Here is a 20768-nt window from a genome sequence, read left to right as displayed (position 1 = left end):
CAGAGATTTTTTAAAAAATCATTGCAAAAGCACTAGGGCTGATAGTGGCATCAATCCTCACCTGACACGGGAGAGGGTCAACCATTTATCTCTTCACATTGCCTGTGGTTACTGCAGAAGCCATCTTGGCTCTCTACATCTTAACAATCTTACAGATGGTACCTCTGTCAGCACCGATAGCATCTGCACCCCAAGACTGGCTTTTTGGTTTTATTTTTCTTTACTGGCTTTTTTTTTTTAAATCAAGGGACTTCACAAAGCTAGCAAGGATTAAGAGAAGACACCACTGAATCTCTCTAACCTGTAGCCAAGGAACACTTGATCAAATATCGAATTTAAGTAAAGTGGAAAACAAAGGGACTGGCTGAGATGCACAAAAAATGTCATAAAAAGACAGCTTCCACCACATCCCAAGGTATAGGTGTTATCATTAGCAGCAACAGCATTACCAGACGATGCAAGTGAAGACAGCGCACCATGATAAGGGGAGTTAGGGGTAAAAAAAAGTTGGGAAATAAACTCGACTATATTGAAGGTTGCATCAACTATGCCTGCTAGCACAGTAAAGGTGATTTGAAGCATAGCTCCTACTCTTATTTCAGAGCCATGTGTCATTATGGCTGGTTGCCACATGGGGCCGGGAGGGACTTCCTCCCCAATTCCCCACCCTGCTTCTACCTGTGTCACCCTGTTTTTAAGCCTTCCTCAGAAGTGTTGGGTGTTGGTTGCATCCGAGGCTGGAGATTTGGACCAAGGGGGTGCCAGTGCTCCTCCTGGGACTTAACCATGGATGTTCATAGCTAGGGAAACCTTCCTCTGTAGCAGGGATCATGGTCCTTGACCCAGGATCTCTTGACTGTATATTGACAACATTTTATAGAAGCAGGACGTAGGTGCCATGGTTCCCCTGCTTTACCTGCGGCAGGTCCCAATGTTAGGACTATGTTGTATCAGGGTTGAAGGTATGTGTTTAGATGGGATGGGATGGCTTAGATAGGGATGATCCTGGATAGGGGGTTGAACTAGCTGACCTCTGGAGGTCCCCTCCAGCCTGACTTCTCTATGATTCTCTAACAGATGATTTTACTGTTGATGAATGATGAGGGTCTGGGTTTGTGTCTGCTGTAATGCCAACACAAACAGGCGGGAGCTGGCTCGAAGTCCTCATTACTCTTTGCTAATTAAACGTTGCAGCGCTGCGCTGATGCATGAGCGCTAGCACATACCTATTAAAGCACTCCCAAGCAGATGGTTCTTTTTAGCAGCATATTATGCCCATTTTACAGATGAGCAATGTGAGATGCAGACTGATCTACAGAATATTCACAGTTGTCTACATGTGCCCAGTTTGGGGGCGTCTCTAAGAAGAAGGCACATACCGAAACATGGAAATGAGGCAATGAGTAGCACCGAGTGGGACCAGGGCTGAGAAAACCTTGACTAAAACTCAGCCACCGACAAAAGAGTCCCCCAAAGCCAAAGTAGTCTTCCTCCCCCAGCCCTCACTGATATCTCTCGTGAAAACAGCACTGATCCTTTAAAGAGTCCTCCTCAGGCATCTCTTTGCTTTATAAGAGCTAGGGCCTGATGGGAAAGGAAACCTGGTCTGAGGGTTAGGGAATTAACCCTGGACAGTGGTTTTGAGGCAGGACTCTACCACCGACTTGCTTTGTGACTTGGAATAAGTCATTCAGAGCCAAATCCCTCTAAAAAATGGAGATAGAGAGCTAAAATGAAATCCAGGATCAAATTTAGGCACCTCGGTCCAAGTGAAGGATTCATTAACCATGCATGTAGGTCCTTGTATACAGGATTTGGCCAGAAAACTGGCTTGGATCCTAAAGGTCTGCTGTTTGAGATTCATGTCTGCCAGTGTCCCCCACCACCACAGGGGCCTGATCCAGTTGTGCTCAGACCACTCTAACACATGCTGACAGCACTGAATCAGCACCAAACAGGAGGTGCATCCACTTCAGTTAAAAAACCTAGTCAACGATGATGCCTTTTACTTAACCGCCTTGTGGTTATGTTATTCACTCAAGAGGGACACAGGAATCTAGGCCCTTGGCCCCTAAGGGGACATCTTCCACCTCCCTGGAGAGTGCCCTAACCACCCCACTATTGGCATCGCCAGACTGGGAAGAAGGAGGGCACTCTACACCCTTCCTATGGGAGCTGGTCTGCTGTGTAGCCAGGAATGCAAGATTTGTAGGGTCAAGGAGGGAGGGAAACAAAAGAGGCCTTGGCTCCCATCCACTGGTCACACATCTTTTCCAATGACTGCAGAGCAAAATGCATAAGCCACCCTTTGTGGATGAAGGCCTATGTCCTTTTGCACCACACTCCCCCATTTGTGAAATGAGGATAACAGACAAAAGGCAATCAGGACTTATAGTAGAGATGATCTTTTATTAGACCAACAATATTTTTTGCAAAAAAAAAAGAAGTCTTTAGTTGCAAGCTTTGGGGCACAAACACCCTTCATCAGGCACTGGAGCAAAGATTGCAAATGTTCTCCCGGGTAGAAGCAGGAACAGGATCTCAGGTTGCAGGTGGTCACAGCTGCTTCCTGCTTGGGAAAAGATGAAGATTTCATTTTAAAACATCAGCTAAGCAGGAAGCAATGGTGACCACCTGAAACCTGAGATCCTGCTCCTGCCTTTGTTTCAAGGTACTTTGCATCATCACAGATCCTTGCAGGAGGTGAGAGGCTCCATACCAGCTATGAGCTGACTGCCCAGAGGAGTTTTCTGTGAAATCCTAAGGATCATGAACTTTCATTTCTACCCAGGAGACCTTTTACAATCTTTTCTCCAATGCCTGATGAAGGGAGTTTGTGCCCAAAAACTTGCAATTAATTTTTTTTTTTTTTTTTTTGCAAAAATCTTGTTGGTCTAATAAAAGACATCATGACTACTACAAGTCCCAGTTGCCTTTTCCTCTAGACCAATATGGCTACAACCTGGATAGCTGATAACAGACAATGGCATCAACAACTGCAAGGTGCCCAGGTTCTCATGGCAATGGGGAGCACAAATGTATTTGAGTCAAACAGAGAAGAGAGGTGACTGTTCCCAGAACAGCGAAAGCTTTTTCCCATGCACACTTACTGGCTAGACGTGCCTTAATGAGAAAGCTGTCCTCCCTTTGCCTAAACTTGCTGCAGTTGCTTAGTTCAGTTTAAGAAAGTCCAGAAAGCGTTTAATTAAAATCACTTTCCATTTACCCCTCGGGTCAAACTTCCCTGTATAAACAAGGCCAGAATTGCTTCTTCCTCAGCTAAAAGAAGCCTTGGCAAAAATTTCATCAGAGGTTTGTGGACTTTATTTTGATTTCACATTTCAAGTTATGATACCAAATACTTCCAACCTGAAGGATCACTGCTGTGGTCACGCAGATGCTTCAAATGCAAAGCATCTGGCGCTCAGAAGCACTTTGCTATGGATGTGCCAAGTTCATGTGCGTTGCAAATACATGCAGACCAAAGACACCTCCCGTCGTGGAAGTGTCGACATGTGCGAGAAGGCCGAGGAGAGAACAGGCATGCTTCGTTCTTCTGAAGCATCTTTCATCTAAGGATCTCCAAAGCAGCTTGCAAAGATTAACCAGTAAATGTACCACCTCCCTTTCCCCCACTGAGGTTGGGAAAGGGCATACTTATGCACTTCATCCAGCAATGAAATGCAGCCACCTCTGGGGTGGAGGGTAGAGGCTGCTCATTAGGATAAAGCCAGCACCACACAACAGGCAGGATACTTAGTGAAGAGCATATTCACCTGAAACTGCAAGTCGAAATGTAGACAAACACCATGCAGTAACATAAATCCAGAGTTTGAGCAGGGTACCTGATTTAAAAGACCTCCTCTCATGAAATCAGTCTTGCTTGGTACCAGAGCTAAGCTTGATACAGGACTGGGTGGGGAAATGGGTGTAAAATTCCTGCAGCTTTACACTGCCTTTGCTCAATTGTGAGGCCCACCTAAGACAAGGAACATAAAAAGGCAAGGGCAGAGGGAGATAATCATTTGTATACCCACATTTAAATTTGCAATCATTTCCTGATCGTTATTCTACAGGGAGCCAGTAGTTGCATTTAGATCACTTAACTTCTCAATATAAAAAGATGTTTAAACTTGTTGTTTTTTGTTTTTGTTTTTTTTTTGTTTTGGGGGGGGGAGGGAGAGGATTGAGAAGCTCTAATATCCCCACGCTTGAAACAGTTGGAGGAGCACTTTGAAACACTAAGGCTAGGGACAGACATTGCACATAAACCGGTTTAAATGATCTCAGCCTGGAACAGAACAGACATTCAGTGCACATAAACTAGTGTGAAAACGGCTGGAACTGGTTTGAGATAAACCTGGTTGAATGTAGTATCCGACCTAACAGATTTGGGCCAAACCAGTGTATGCAATGTCTGCCCCAGACCTACAGGGAGAAAGCTCTTGGGCTTCCACTCCAGTTCCCCTGATCTAAATGAAGTTACAAAGGGCTCCAAAAGGTACTGGCATCTCTTTTCCCATCCCCAGGGCTCTCTCCCAAATAGTGCAGTCTCCAAAGAAGCACGTGGGGTGGAGAGAGCAGGTAAGCAGCCCGAAAACAAAGCCAGCACGTAGCAGATGTTGGGTCTGGAGAGCCAATGCCCAGTATAAAATGAATGGGAGGTGAGCAGCTAGTTCTCCTAGCTAGCTATGCAGCACCCGAGAGCTTTGCTTTATGTGAACAAGCTAAGAAACTGCAGCCCCTTGACTTTCTATGCAGCTATTTAAATCTCGAGGCCTGCCCATAACATCATCTTTAAGAATAAGCTTGAAAAAAAAAAAAAAGCCCCGCACATGCAAGCACAACTGTAATTCAGGATAGCATTTTTATCTAGCGTGTTATTTTTTATTAGCCTTCTCTTCTTTAATGGCATCCCCTCGAGGGTTGGGCTGGAGGAAATGAGCTCCTGTACCAGTTAGGTTTTCCTACAGTTGACTTACTATACATGGCATCTGCCCTGCAACGTACATTATACTGCCCATCTGGGCCAGGGAAGGAGGGGAGCCGGTACAAGGAAAACACTGCTCAAACAGCATGCCTGCATGATGATTAGATCTGGTCCAGTGATCTGGAATAATAATCTGAAGGCTCACTAAGCGTAATAGGTTCAGAGACACCCAAGCCTGGTCAAATCTTCCCATGAGCATCTTCTCCTTGTGTTATCAGCATGTTTTACACATCTCATCAGTGTCACAGCAGCTGACATCTCATTACGCACCAGAGGTGGAAGTGGACAGGTAGTGACTGAGCATCCGAACTTTTTTTTTTTTTAATTCATATCTCCCCATTACCCAGGGCACCGTGAAGCGGCAAGCTAATTAAGTCCTGTGGGATAGACAATCAGGGCTGTTTCTTACTTAAGTAGGCTAAATTACATTATACACAGATTCAAAAATAACGTTCACCGCTCTTCCTCGGTTAATAATAGCGCGCGTTACAAATGTTAATGATTCCAAATGCAATGCAGGGCAGCGCTTGGGTCCCTCGCATGCATGGCCTAATTAAGTCATAAGGCGGCATGTATGTCAAACCATACAGGTGAGCAGAGGTCGGGAATAAGCTGACTCTTTCTAAAAACCCTCGCCCCATCCTCCTGGGGACTTGCAGACACAGGACTGGACTTAGTGACTGTATCTCAACTCTATCACACACCATGCCAGCATAGAAAAATTGACACCTGGGCAGACTTTCTCAACACTGTTCTCAATGGTGACAGAGAGAGAACAAGGAGCGATGGTTTCAAGTTGCAGCAAGGGAAGTTTTGGTTGGATATTAGGAAAAAGTTTTTCACCAGGAGGGTGGTGAAGCACAGGAATGGGATACCCAGAGATGTGTTGCAATCTCCATTCTTGGAGGTTTTTTAATTCCTGGGTGGACAATGCCTTGGCTGGGATGATGTAGTTGGGGCTGGTCCTGCTTTCAGCAGGGGGTTGGACTAGATGTGACCTCCTGAGGTGCCTTCCAACCCTCATTCTCTATGATTAAATGATTCTAACAGCTGAATAAAACCCAAGACTGGGTCCTTGTTTTGCAACCAACTTGGAGACCCCTAAATCAGGCTCCACTGAATTAAATAGAGCATTGCAAAGTCACGGGGATCCATCCATAGGAAACAATCTGCAAGGCTTTTACAAATTGGATTTAAGAGTTTATGTCCAGATAAAATAAATGGGTTTTTTTTCACCAATGCAACCACCTCATGCCTGTAATGGGGATTTACACACATCCATAGGAAGAAACTCTGTCCACAGTATTGCTATCCTCGAAGTCAGTGCCCTGTGCTAGAAAAAAAGCCTCAGCTTTTGTGGATTTTGCAGCTTCTCGCATGTTATTCCCATCCATGCAGAACAGCATGGAAGGGTTGTAGGGAACAGCAGGGTTTTCTACAGAGTTATGGGCACAACATAGGGCAGAAGGTAGCTGTCTACCAAAAAAAAACGGACCCAGAGGATGCACCTGGAGCAGCCATGCTGAATTCCTGGAAGAATCACGTCGGCCACATTGTGCTCGTTCTGCTGAAGCCAATGCAGAGGTAAAAGGAAATTCTTGAGCTGGTTGAGGAAGCCTGTGGCTAATGCTTTGCGGTGCCACGTCTGAGAACCAAGTACAGTTTCCACTCCTGGTTTCCCTTTCCACTTCTCAAAAAGGGCAACGGTGGCAGGAGGAATCTCTTCCTTGCTTGCTTTACTCTGGATCCCTGGGGCCCTATCTTGACTTCCCCTTTGATCGGTCTTCCTCTACCTGAGCCATTTGAAGCACAGCTGCTCCAAGGATCTGAGGAGCATGGGTCCCCCTGGCTCATGAGGACCAGGCTCCTATGACTGCAGGTGCCATGTCATCATGCTCACAAACTTATCAAGGCCCACCTTAAAATCAGTTTGCACTGCTCCCCATGAGAAGGCTATTTCACAACTGCCCTGCAAAGACAGCAGAGCAAGGACAAAGCAAAGGCAGTCCCTGTCCCAAAGAGTTTGCCGTCCCTCTTTGGTTCCCTCTGTCTTCCCACATCAAGTCCAAACCTCTTGCATTCAGCTTCAAGTCCCCTCACAGCCCTGCCCTTCCACAACTAGCTCCTCTTGTCTAATCTTGCGATGCTTTCCCAACGTCTCCTCCGCACCACTTATGAAATGCTTGCCTCATTCATTCCTCAACGAGCTGCCCCATGCTGCCTTTGCTGCTTGCAATGCCTTCCTGGAGATGCCCTGACACCAGAGGCTCTTGAGTTCTTTGCCTGAAAAGCTCCCTAAGCATCTACAGTGTTGTCCCTCCTCATACATAGACATGCCACAGTCTTGGCAGTGTGGAGCAACTCCGTGCCTCGCTCACAGAGAGAAAGCAAAAGTTAGCACGACTCTCTCACCGAGCGGTTAAAGTGGTGCGCATCCTTTGTTCCAGCCCCTGGTGTGGTTATGCATTTTACCCTCCGAACTAGCAAGGGCAGGACTCTTCTCTCTCCTATGAGTGCCCAAAACACTTGAGTCCTGCCTATGTCTCTGTTTCTACCTTTCTCCCCTCCCTCTCCCTGGTCTACTGAATCTTGAACTATTTTCTGCAGTCTGGAACAGCTTCAAACACAAGGGGTGCAGATTGCCACTCTCAAAACCAGCCCAGAGCAGCCCCGAACATGGGGATTTAGAAGACAACGGCTTGGTTCTGAATCCAGGTCGCCCACACCCTCAAACCACAGAGCTACAATACCAAATGGGCACAGCACCATCAACACCTCGTCCTCCTCCTGTAGTCAAGACTTAAAAGCAATGAGAAACCCCTATCCCATGTTTGAAATGAAGGCTGCAGGCACCAACGTTAGGCAAGGAGTCTAAGCCAGGGATCCAGAGTGGATGAGCCACCTCCTTGCAGTCCTAAACCTGGCACCCAAACTCCAAAAGGAGGGGAAGGAGTGTAAGACCCTGCCCTCAGTGCTATGCCACTGGCTACACAGCCCTTGTTCTGCCTGCAGGATGCTTTCAGTCCCACACTGAGATGCTTTTTTCCTTATACTTTGCCCAGTAAGCCTAGCACAGGATTTAGGCAGACAAGGTTCTTTGGGTAAATCCGATATCTTTTATTAGACCAACTCAAACAGTTGGAAAAATTAGTCTTTGCAAGCTTTCGGGTACAAATACCCTCCATCCGACTGAGGAAGCTTCTGCAGTTGGTTCTGTGATTCAAGAGTCAATGAGTCTTCAATTTACATCTTCACTGACTGGCTTTCTTGCATGCAGACCAGCCTCTGGCTTCCTTACTATTCATTCCTTCCAGGAGGAGCACACACACCGACTGCAGATGCTTCCTCAGCCTGACAAAGGGTATTTGTACCCAAAAGCTTGCAAAGAAGAATTTTGCCAACTGTTGGAGTTGGTCTAATAAAAGATATCAGATTCACCCAAAGGAGCTTGTCTGCCGATGTCCTTAGACCAACACGGCTACAACCTATATCCCTAGCACAGGATTTGAGAGTCCAGCTCCACCAACCAGCTTCCCAAGTCCCATTTTGGATTGGTTTCTAAATGATTCAGTCAAGATTGCATGGGAAGGATTGGAGCTGAGCTCTCTGCTTGTGCCCTAACTGCTGGCCTATGTTTCCTCACTAACATTAACAGCCATTGTAACTACAGGCTCCTTATCGTCATTGCTCACACTCTCACCGCCACCCTACTCCCTTGTCACAAGGAGCTGCTGCAGCTTGCCACAAATGAAATTCGAAGCCTTTTGGGGTAGGGGTTGTCTCTTACTTTGTGTCTGCTCAACACAAACCTGTTTATAATTTGGGCATATAGGCATTCCCTCAATACAAAGAGCAAATAGTAATTATAGCCCACCCGACACTGAGCTGGAGCATATCAGTCGGGCTACAGCCCTATGGAGCTACATCAACTGACAGCAGCTGAGGATCAGGGCACACATCCGTGCAGCGCTTTGGGGACCTTCGATGAAAAGGGTGATACAAGTGCAAGGTGTTAGTGTAGAAGTGATGGCATCCCATGACTTCCACAGCAGCTCGGCTGCTTGCTAATAGTTCCTTTATCCCTATGCGCAGGATGCTAATAATACTTTCCACTGTCTGGTACTGACGCTGGGGACCATTATTTCCAATGGAAAGGTAAGGCTAGTTCACACGACATGATTTAAACCTCTACAGTGAAGCATGCATATGCTGCGCTGACCCATAAATCTTACCAGGGTGCTGTCAGCTAGGAAGGGACCCAAATTGAAACCATTTATCTGAATTCCCCACCCAGTCACCCCCACAGCCCCTCCCGATTTGGGGCATAACAGAGGCCTGATTCCAGATGGCCTGTGGTTTCATTAAGCAGAACCAAAACCCAAACGATGAGGCTTTGCAAAGCCAAAAGCCTCCCTAGTTTTGCACAGCCCCCTTTCCCTTCCCCTAAGTTTTCTGAAGTCCCCAAGGGTTTGAATAGGTTTTCACTGTGCTGCGCAGCACAGCTTCCAGCGGAGACACAACTCAGGTCACTCACCATCCCAAAAAGCACAGACTTCCAGTACTCAAGCTAGCATACAATCTCCTCACTAGGACTGCAGGATTTCTGAAATGCAGCCGATTCCTGCCAGTAGCAGGCGGGAGCTCACAGACGCCACAACCGGCACTTTATGGGGCTGTTGGGAATACTCCGAGCATTTCATTTGGGGGGAAATAGAATAAAAGCGGCCACATTTTGGCCTGAAGAGATCTCTCTTTTGGCCCCGCTGCAACGTTTAACTAAAACGTCTCCCCTTAGCTATGCACACTCCTGATAGCCCAGCCACCGATGCTGATTAACAAAGGAAATACATGAACAGGGGCTCCTAGAAAAGGAGAGGAAGCCAGGAAATGTGCAAGCGGGCCGCACTGGCAGGGAAACAAATGTTCCATTTAGCCTGCGAGAAGCCAGGGTTGTGGGCTCTAGAAACAACCCAATTAAACAATATCTTAAAGAGAAGTGATTGCACATCGGCTGCAACATGTTTCATTCATTCAGGAGGAACCAGGGCAGCTCTACACCAAAAGCAGAAGGGCTGACAGAGTAAAGACTTCTGTCTGGTGCTTTAAAACAGAAAGGGATTGCTGGGCCAGGAGATAGCCAGGTCTGGGATTGCTGCACCTACTGCTGAGATGGAGCGCATCTCTGAAGTGGTCCACTGCAGGTGGGAAAATTGCAGCCTAGGACAACACGCTTAACAATTCCCGTGAAATCTTTTTAAGATCATTTTAAGATCAACAGAAGAGCAAGCACAGGCCTGGAGTTTTCTAGGTCTCATCAGTGCTAAGTAGATTGTCTGATAATCAGATTATCGACTTCACCAAAAGAAAGGGCAGAACTGATTCTGCTGAGCGGGGTTAGGCATTTGACTTCTCTCATGCCGGTTTAGCACAGCAATAATGCCACCAGCTTCAAAAGAGTTACTCCTGAATTACAGCAGTGCTCGGGAGGAGAGGATCAGCCCCAGACAGTTGAAGACACTTGGATGTCGAAGCATTCCCCACATCCACGAGGATAGCAGCTTCTAATAACAGTCGGATACCTCGGCACTCCCACGCAGTCTGTTTCGGAGATTATGAGCAAGTAACCTTTGGCGTGACAGCGGGGTCAAAGAAATGTTTTATGTCCGCTAAATCTTCTACCCCACTTTCACTACCGCTGTGCCAGCGAGACTTCATTTCATGTGCGGAGCTGAGCTCGGCTGCAGCTGAGATGCTTTGAAGGGAGATCATCGCAAGTTTGCAACTGCAATTCTGAGATCAAGTTTTTTACAAGCTGTTCAGTGGGAAACAAATGCCGTTGCTGGATTATCACACATGCATAGGCGCACGCGTTCTGCCCGTCTCTCCCTTACACCATCGCAGTCCTATTTTATGTACAACGAGCAAACACATCCAGAGTCAGACTCTTTCAAATAAAACTAGTGCTGCATGTACTCTCACAAGGTGACTTAAAACTCCTGGTCTCGCAAGCAGCCTCTTTGATCGAGGGGATAGATATAAAGAAATGGTGCTTTGGAATAGAACTAGCATTTGTACATAAAAAGGGAGTTTGGGTGGTGGTGCGGGGGAGGAAAATGCATAAACTCTGAAGGAAGTTAAAGCAAATGCGGCAGCCTTCATTTCTATTTGATAAAATATACGATTAGCCATAGTTAACCATTAATTCAGCAGCTGTGAATTCGAACCGCTATTCAAAGTTGGAGAGCATTTAATATTATAGATTACTGCTGCTCAGCCCAAATTGTTTTCCCCCCCCACCCTTTAAATGTACACAATATTACAAATTTAATTTTAAGCTGTTTGAATCAGTCTGTAAAAAAGATTTGATTATACCTGAGTGTTCTGGCCCCAGCTTTTCCGTATCTCAGTAATCTCGGCGGTAATTGGCTGATTAGCTCCCTCACACTCCATCTCTGCCTCAGTTTCCATGGTAATGTTACAGGAGCTATTATAGATGAGAACTTCATCTCTTTCCACTTTAGGGCTGAAACGAGAAGGGAGGTTAAATGGGGTGTCATCAATCTTAATGAAATGCAATTATTTTTACTCTTATTAATCATTGCGAGCCATTAGCTTGTGGCAACTCCTGGCCACCATTTGTCAAACTTTGCAAATTTCGGTAATTTTGTTTCCATTCTTGTATTGTTTATTTGTTTTTCCTCCCTTTATCTGCAAACACTCCCGATGAAAATACATGCAGTAAATATCTCTCAGTGATGCCGTTCTGCTTCCCCAAACTGTTACAAATGGGCAGCAAATGCTGTTCCTGGATGAAGACGGGGGAAAACAGGGCAGACAATGACTAGGGAATAGCCGTGTCTAGAGTCTAAGATGGACGCACACCCTGAGTGGGGTTTCTTGGGTTGTTTTTTTTTTTCCTTTCCCTTTTTCCCCTTCTCCTCTCTTATTCACACTTAGCAATGGGAAATGAATAACTTGCAACTCCCTTAGGGCACGCGGAGAAATTGGAAAACCCACACAACTGGCTAACTGGTCCCTAATTCCAACTGTGAAAAAATGAGCTCATTTAAGGGTTCCAATTCCTGCTACCCAGCTGATTGCAATGATGCTTTGTTGCTGGCATTGGAACATTAACTTAGTAAATTAATTAAACTTACTTAACAGCCCAGACTAAGCAGATTCGATATATGTGCCAGTTATACTAGCAGACACTCGCTCTAAGCTGTAAAGGCTCCTCTCACATAGAGAGCAGAAGTAACAGAAGAGGTATTAGGAAGAGGTGCTCTTGCAGGGTGCTGCTGCTGACAGCTGCTCACTTTGTTAGCCTTTTAGTAGCGGGAGCTGTAGGGGTGTAACCCAAAGTCCCTTGAAATCAATGGCAGACAAGGTTCTCTGGGTAAATTTGATATCTTTTATTAGTCCAACTCAAATCATTGGGGAAAAAATGCTTCTTTGCAAGCTTGCAGGCATAAATACCTGAAAATACCTGCGAGCTTGCAAAGAAGAATTTTTCCAACTATTGGAGTTGGTCTAATAAAAGGTATCAGAGTTACCCAAAGAACCCTGTCTGGACGATGTCCTTAGACCAACCGGGCTACAAGCTATATCCTTGATGTCAATGGGACACTTTCCAATTTAACTCAGCATGATTTGTATCAAGCCCGTGATATATAATGCCCGTTTGTATTTATTATGAAGGCCGTTTGTATTTCTTCCCCTCCCCACACATTTCCCTTCAAAACCCCATGGATTTGCTTGGTGTATGAATGTAGTTCTGATGCTAGGAAACTAAAAGCCCCTGTTTATCCAGAAACCCATTGCATCCCAGCCAGATCTGTAGCAACTGCTGCCTTAACGGTCCTGGCCACCAGCTCAGTCTAAAGCAAAGGACAGTCTTCTTCTATCACTTGTGCAAGCAACAGATAAAACAGCTTGGTCCCTGGGCCCAGTTCTGCACTGCCCTCCTCGCACCCTTTGTAGCCATTTACACCTGTATAAAATGGGTGCTACCATTTGATTCAGTGTGGAACAAGGTAAGACGGCAGTGGAGAATCAAGCCTATTTAACCGGTGCCACTTGTGACGCTGGATTGTGCACTTATAAGCCTGAAAAGGCATTGAGTTACAGTCAGGCAGACTCCACTCTGAATGGGTCCCACTCCTCTAACCAGGCAGGTAAGGACAGATTTCCAAATGGCACCTAAAAATGCAGAGATGGGATTATCCAAAGTCTTTGAGGACCTCCAAACTCAGGCTAAATGGGATTTTCAATAGCACCTAAGAAAGTTGTGCCTCTGAGTACCATTGAAGGCAGCTAATTGGAGGATCTGGCCCTTAAAGCTTTTGGGGGGAGGAAACCTGCCAAATGGATGAACCTAGAGCTTTCAAACCAAGCCGAGTGCTCTATTCGGTTTTACGAATAAATAGCTGCCGTTTTCACAATGCTTTCAGAGGGTGTTTGTTTTACTGCCATTCTCTTTTAGCACAATAGGAGGTGCGGGACAGAAAGCAGCTGAGTTAACAAAACACCATCACAAGTATCCGTTCCGTTTTAACGGTGGGTTTTTATTGATATATTTAAATGAACCTTTCCCTCCACTGTATCAATAATCAAAAGCCAGCCGTAGGGAACTATGCTAGCTTTTGATATCAACACTTTGAGAACTATTCTCGTCCTGCACGGTAATTCAGTGGGTAGCGTTCAAAGCTGCTTCATGTGTTTTCTGCTGTAAGGAAATGCTGCATCCTTCAAATCATGCACATGTTTATAGCCCAAGCTATAGCCATATCTTCCTATAAATAGAGTCAGTCTGATAGGCTTTGCATGGAAACCAGGGGAGATCTCTCTGCTGACAACAGCAATCAGACCCTGGAAATTAATGTGTTGTCTTTGAAGTTAAAGGATCCAGTCAGTAGAGTCCCCTAACATCTACAAGGTCCCTTCCGACCCTACTTTTATGAATCTATGAACTGCATCTGAAGCTGTCAGTTTTTTCCTGGGCACAGAAACTCTGGAAAGTTATTAGCAAACTGGAGATTGTAGAGAAGCGAAGCAAAGGAACAACTGATTTTAGGACCCACCAACTGGAACCACTACTGTATTTTGCATTTGCTCGTACTGAAGTTGGAATTAAAATTAAGCATTTAATACGGGGCAGGGGGTTGGACTCGATGACCTGTTGAGGTCCCTTCTGACCCTGAAAATCTATGAAATCTATAAAATACCTATAAGTCCTGAATGCCTGGTCACAACAGAGCAAATCAGGAAAAGCTCCATTACTAGACTGCATGGGCGAATGACCAGAAAGGAAGGCAAACAATTAGAGCTGGGAAAGAAACTGTTTTCCCATCCTGCAAAAAAGTTTTGAGATTTTGATTTTTTTTTTCCTCTTTGTGAATCTAGGGGAAAAAAGCTGAATTTTGAGAAATTCCATGAAACAGTACTTTTGTAATAGTTTTGTTTATATCTATTCAATAATTTCAAAGGATTTAATTCCCATCTTGAGCATTATTTTATCTTTTTATTTTTTTAGATTAAATTCATAACATTTCAGGATGAAGATCTCTTTTGGAAACAAATCCTTTTTTATTAGTTTGGATAACATCAAAATGGGTCACACTCCGACAGCGATTTATTAGAGCCGATCCCTTCCCTAGTTTCAGTTTCAAGGACTCAGAATTTCCTGGTGAAAAATCATTTCATCAGAAAAGACCTGACCAGTTCTTATAACAATCCCCAATATGAGCAGAGGGTAAATACCGCAGGGAGATGGCATTTTTAGCATATTAAAAGGATCAGCAAAGTTGGTGAAATGGGAAAGGAAAAAAAAAGGAGGGAGCACTTTCAGACCGAGGACTGGTTTCCCCACAGTGGAAATAATGGAGTTTGCATTATGAGACTGGTGGGGGAAAGCAACAGGAAACAACTAGTTTGGTAAGGAGATGGATTGATGATTTCCAAGGCGTTTTATCTCCCTCTCTCCCAGTCTCGCTGAGTTTCATGGGTCAAATATTGAAGCGTCCGTGCCGTCCACTTTGTTTAGAAAGGGGCCTGCAGCATAAATAGGAAAAAGTAAGCAACGGGACATATCCTCAATTGATGTATATGAGGATAGCTCCAGGATCTGACCTAATAAACTTGCTTCGCTTCTCCCTGATGCCTGCTTTCTATGAATGTAAGTCAGTGGACTCCAGCAAAGATGCTGAGAGTCACGGTGATGTGCAGAAAAATGGAGATTCAAAGCTTTGCAAGCTCAAACCGGGCTAGCTTCACACAGTTTCTGGCATTGAAAGAAAAAAAAAAAAGAAGTTTGACTGCCTCTAGTTTTGCCCTCTTTGCTCAGATCATACTGGAGTGCTTGCTTCTCTCACCGCAGGGCATCAGTAATCATTGATTAATTAGTATTTCACAATAGGAGATGACAGAGCCAGGTCTTCGGCGTCAAATCCGGGTAGCTCTGCGGAAATTGTCTGAACCATGCTAATTTACATCAGCTGAGAATTTGCCCCGAGTCTCCTGAAAACCTTGGACCACCCATTGTGATCCTGCTCTGATTTTCTATTTGTTTAGAAAGGAGGACCCGGGGTGGGGGGGGGGGAACAAATTGGAAAGTTTTATTCTTTTGTTTGTTCCTTTCCACCAAGCCTCCTCCTCCTCCCCAGCCTTTCAGAGCTGAATTCCCCATAGGTGTAAACAGGAACAGCTCCATTAAAATCAATGCAGTGGTACCAATTTATCTCAGCAGATGATTTGGCCCTGAAAGGTACTTTGCTTGTCTGTGCACCTTCGTTGAGTAAACCTACAGCCCACTGGATTTCTCTCCAACTTTTATTCGTGGCTGTTTGGAGATGGGAAGTATGTGCTGAGGGCAGGGGGAGGGGAAGAATCCTTCTGTTTTTCATAATGACTAATCTTTTTCCCCATTGGCATCCACCAGATGTTGCTTTGGATGGGAAGATAAATATTAAAACCTAAGAAGGAACAAAGCGGGCTGTTTACTAGATGGATTTTCCAATGTCTCTCGAACACTTTAAGAGACAAGGAGGAGATGCTCTGATATGTGTACCGAGCGGATTTCACAACCCAACGGAGCTCTCTAGTGGTCTGCAGGCCCCATCGCTGTGCTATCACCAGCCTGGGGGACAGACACCTACCTTCCCCTAAGCCTATAATCAGATGGGGTTCGATTCTGCAAAGGGATGAATGACGCCGGAAACATAGCGAGCAGAAGCATGGCCACTCAAGAGGGGGAAAGAGCTGCGACCAACCTGAAAAAGAGGCCAGTAAAATAGGGTAGGGAGGAGTCACCAGTTGTCTGGTCCCATGGAAGAATGTCATCATCGCATAAATATATGTACGGTGCAGGCCCAGTCACACTGTCCGTGCCCACTGTAACACGGATGTCGCATTTAATATACGTGGCCCCAGTTTCTTGACAGTCTTCAGAAGAGTGTTTCAGGCTGCAGAGAATGGCCAAGGAGGCTGCAAAGACAGGAGACAAAAAACAGCGAGAGAGAGAGAGACATCCACTTGCATAAGCATTTGCACTAATGCATATTAGACTGTGATGCTGCACCACTGAAGTCAATGCTAGCTGGGCTACCAGCTTCCTTAGCAGCGAGGCTTTGAATTCCCCAGTCTCCCACTATTTTTCCAACTATTTGAGTTGGTCTAATAAAAGATATCGGATTTACCTTGTCTGCTTATATCCTTAGACCAATACCCATATGCCAGCCTCCCAGTAGCACAGGAGTGGCCAACCTGCGGCAGGCATGTCCCAAGTGGCATGGGGAGCTCCCGTGTGTGGCACACGGCGGAGGAGAGAGGGATGGGGGCAGCACAGGGGGAGATAGGGCCGGGAGCCAAAAACAGAGTAGCAGATTGGGCAGGGAGCGCAGGCAGGAAGCAAAAAGCAGAGCTGTTGATCATGCAGGGGAAGGGAAGTGGCACTCAGGGGTGGCATGGGGTGAATTTGTGGCATGCCTGCCAAAACGATTTGCCCCCGCTGAACTAGGAATACCAACTCTCCGCCCCTCGGGATCCATTTGTGGGTCCATTTGTAACTCTTTCGGTTGGGTTTGACTCACTTGGCACCTGCAAAGATATACGACCTCTTGTGCAATAACTAGCCAGATGGTCTCATCCCCTTAGACTAAAACGACCCCTTGTGCGAGATGAGGGCAGGATGGGATTAGCTAAGTCTGGGCACAATTGCTGGCTAGAGGAGAAGGAGCACTGTCTGCTACAGCCCAGCAAAACAATACGCTGCATTGTTTCATTGCAAGGGAATGGCCTTCAACGCCTCGTTGCTCAATGCTCCACGAAGACAGTGTCCTGTTCAATATGTGGAAAGGAGGCTGAATGGATAAAGGGGGCTCGTGAAATTATCCGCTCCTTTTCTAAAGATGTCAGTGTAGCCCCAGGATGAGTGGAGTCATTGGGCTGGAAAGCACTAGGTGACTGGGAAGCTTTTACCTGGAAGTTTTGACTTTCAACAAAAATAGGTTCAAAGCGGCATCCCAGACCTGAAACTGCATCCCAGGTCCATTTGACATCACCAGCTCCCTTTAGGAGAACAAGAGCAGATTTTGGAGGGTTGAGATCTAAAAGAAACTCAAGAGGGTTCAATTTTATTCTTCAAGTAGTTTTGTTATGGTTTATATGGCCGGTCATTTAAAGGAAAGGTTGCATGAGAAGAAACTTTGTTTTATGAGCCTGGGGTTGGACTAGATGATCTCCTGAGGTCCAAAATCTTAAAATAATCTGCAGAATGGAAAATCCAGTTCTAATTAAGACTCAATCGCTCTAAAGTCTCTTGAAACACATAATGTAATGACAGTCCCTATCCCGGAGATCTCAGCAGCTCATGATAAACCAAGAGGAGAAAGGAAGACAGGGCTCATAGAGACATAAGCATAAAGTGACGTTGAGATCATGCTGATCATCGCAGGTGGTGATAGACAGAACAACCCAGCGCTGTAATCATTAGTAAATCCTTTTATGTATTCAAGTAAGTGAATGTCCTAAGGGAGGAAGGAGAGTGAGGTAGCTTTCCAGGTGTAATAAAGAAAAAATCTAACTGAAGGATATTTTCACTAAAGCCAAAATCCCATACTCTGAACATTTCTCCTAAAAAACGATGGGGCTTATAAGACTTTCACCCAAGATTCGTTCTTCCAAGGGCATGGCATTGGCAAGGGAGAGGGCCGCGGGTCAAGCAGTCTGAGCACGAATCAAGACTTGGGTTTCAATTCCCTGCTCTGCCCCAGGCTTCCTGTATAACCCTGGGCAGCTCACAAGGCTGCAGCTCTTCACCTCTCAACTAGGGATAACAGCATTGCCCCGTTTCACAAAGAGCTGCACCGAGGGCTGGGACATGCACACGTGCTGTGCTCGGGGGGCACATAAATACATAAAACAACAAAAGAAAGTCAAAGGTAAAAAAGAAAAACCAAATAAAGCTCACGTGCCGCTTGGTGGAAGAAACAAATGGGTTCTTGGGGAGGAGTGAGAGGGGGGTTGTGATCGTAGAAAAAAATTTCCTTTGAAAACAACCTGTTTTTTGTATCATGGTACAATACAGAGATGGACCTAAATTTTCAGTGTTTAGGACAAAACACAGCCAGGGTTGAGAGGTGCCCAGCACAAGGGTCCGTGTCAATCTACCAATGCTGGAACAGAAACAATACCAACAACTACAGACGTGCCAAGTGCAGCCGCAGCCTTATTAAACAACTGCCCAAAAAGCTCCGTCTCAGGCTACCTACTTCCAGTTATGGAATACACTGCAGAGCCTAAAGTTAATACACGCTTGAGCGAGAAGATAGAGGTTAAAAAAAGACCCATTAGGGTCACTGAGTCCAACCTCTGCCTGTGAAGAATGGTTCCCTATGGGGTATTCATTCTGCACAGTCTAGTTTTAAAGGTTCCCAGGAGAGAGTTTTGCCACCATCTATTCCACAGCCTAATGGAGCTCCCCGTCAGGAAGTTTTTTGCTTTGCATTCAGCATACCTTGCTTTCTTTTTCTGTCCCTTTCTTAATTTCATTTATAGATTTCGAGGGCAGCGGGACTAGGACTCTGATCACCTGCGAAGCACACACCAGAGAACTTCCCCCAATAAAGGCACGAGTTGAACTCATAATGACTGCTCCTCGGATTCAGTGGGCACAGTATGTTGCCTTGAACTGTGCACTTGCTCTCATTTCACTGCCCGCATAATACGCCACTTTAAATCAGATTAACTCTTACCACGGTGTTTACACTCTTCAAAGAAGTGAGTTGCCCTTCCCCTCCCCCCCCCCACAGCTGTTCAGTCAAACTCAGCATTTTTCTCTCTTTTATTCTTCACTCTGAATCTAAATCCTTGCGGTGGTTGCATTGCTGCTCTGCGAATATGCTCCACTTCCAGCAGGATCATCCAAAACTCGGACACAAAGATCTCACATGCAGTCACCAAGCAAGGAGTGTGTGTGTGTGCATGTGTGTACAACCTGAATTACACTGGTCTTTCTTGCTGCCATATTATTCTCCAAACTCATCTGTTTGTTAAGACCTCATCCTACTATATATTATTCTCCAAACTCATCTGTTTGTTAAGACCTCGTCCTACTATATCAGCTCATGTAAAACCCACAGCCACAAATAATGGCATTTTGCAATACGCTTGCCTTACAAACCCTATGCCGGCTGCAAAATGTATCTCAGAAGTCACTAGCTCACATACCTAGTACTTCGTGCTCACAGTCATAACTTGATCCCATTTCTAGGCTGTCCCCAACCTCAGTGGCAGGCTTTTCACATTTACCCTGAGCCGAAGAGAATCTACCAGTGGACTTTGCACTAATCAGCAGATTATTTACAGAGAAAATAGCAAATGAAAGAACAAGTGAATACTAGTGCTTTAAGAACACTGTTAGCTATTTTTCACTGAAAATGGTTTTTAAAGATTTTGGAGGCAGTTAGCTTATGGGAATTATGTTTGTTAAAGCCCACCCCCTCCCTCCCTACAAACACACACACACACACACCCACCAAAAAATAAAAACTGGGGAGCAGGGAGTGCAAAAAAACCCAAATCAAGACCTGTTTCTTTTAGAAAGTTTCACAACCAATATTTAATAACAATGGCTAAGCTTTTTGTTTTCTGATTTCTCATTTTCAAAAACATAGATTTTGACCAAAAGGACCATTTTTAAGTATTTCATTTTGATTGTATAAAATGGATCTGAATTTCTATAGGGGGAAAAATAAATCCTGCAACTGTAGAAAATCCATCCCCAACACCGATGCCAGCAGGGGTTTCTGTGGGTGCTCACCAGCCCCGTCCCCACCGCTGACACCGACTTGGGAGGCACCAGTTGCCTGTGGGCATGAGGACATATCCAGAGAGTTTACAAAATCATCTGAACAGGGGGACCGACAAATACAAATGTAATCAAAGTGTGGTATCTTTGTGAGTATATGTGTAGGCACGTGCGTCCATACACACACAGCAGATGGGTGTGCATCGCAGGTGATTTACTTTACTTCCCTTTATGTGTAAGTGTCCCCTTTACAAAAATCTTCTTGCCTGCTAAAGCTGAATGAGTTTATTATATAAAATATCATTCTCCTCGAAGCAAAACCAATCATCACTTGGACAAGTTGATTTTGCATTTGAACTCCTCTATTTTGAGGGCAATGTCGAAAAGGGGCAGTGTGGGTATGGGTGTGCATTAGCCTTCTCAGCAGGCTATGCTGGGAAACAGAGTGCCTGTCTCAATTCAGCAAGAGCAGAG

At 45.4% G+C, this 20768-nt stretch overlaps 1 protein-coding gene across 12 annotated transcripts in view; it reads right to left on the bottom strand.

Moving 5' to 3' along the window:
• PKHD1 (PKHD1 ciliary IPT domain containing fibrocystin/polyductin) overlaps positions 1–20768 on the bottom strand; it is a 389637-nt gene that overhangs the window by 283619 nt on the left and 85250 nt on the right. For all 12 annotated transcript variants that reach the window (XR_002091425.2, XM_019491318.2, XM_019491321.2 and 9 more), the window contains 2 exons: positions 16258–16471; positions 11363–11513 (listed from right to left, as the gene is read on the bottom strand). Coding sequence is in view for 11 of the 12 variants with exons in the window: in XM_019491318.2 (XP_019346863.2) it covers positions 11363–11513; positions 16258–16471 (365 nt within the window). In the remaining variant the exon portion in view is untranslated. The remainder of the gene's footprint in view (positions 1–11362; positions 11514–16257; positions 16472–20768) is intronic.

Source organism: Alligator mississippiensis, chromosome 1, assembly GCF_030867095.1.
Source record: "Alligator mississippiensis isolate rAllMis1 chromosome 1, rAllMis1, whole genome shotgun sequence".
Classification (NCBI taxonomy): Eukaryota; Metazoa; Chordata; order Crocodylia; family Alligatoridae; genus Alligator; species Alligator mississippiensis.
The sequence above is the reverse complement of the archived record's forward strand: the minus strand, read 5'-3'. Positions and strand labels throughout refer to the sequence as shown.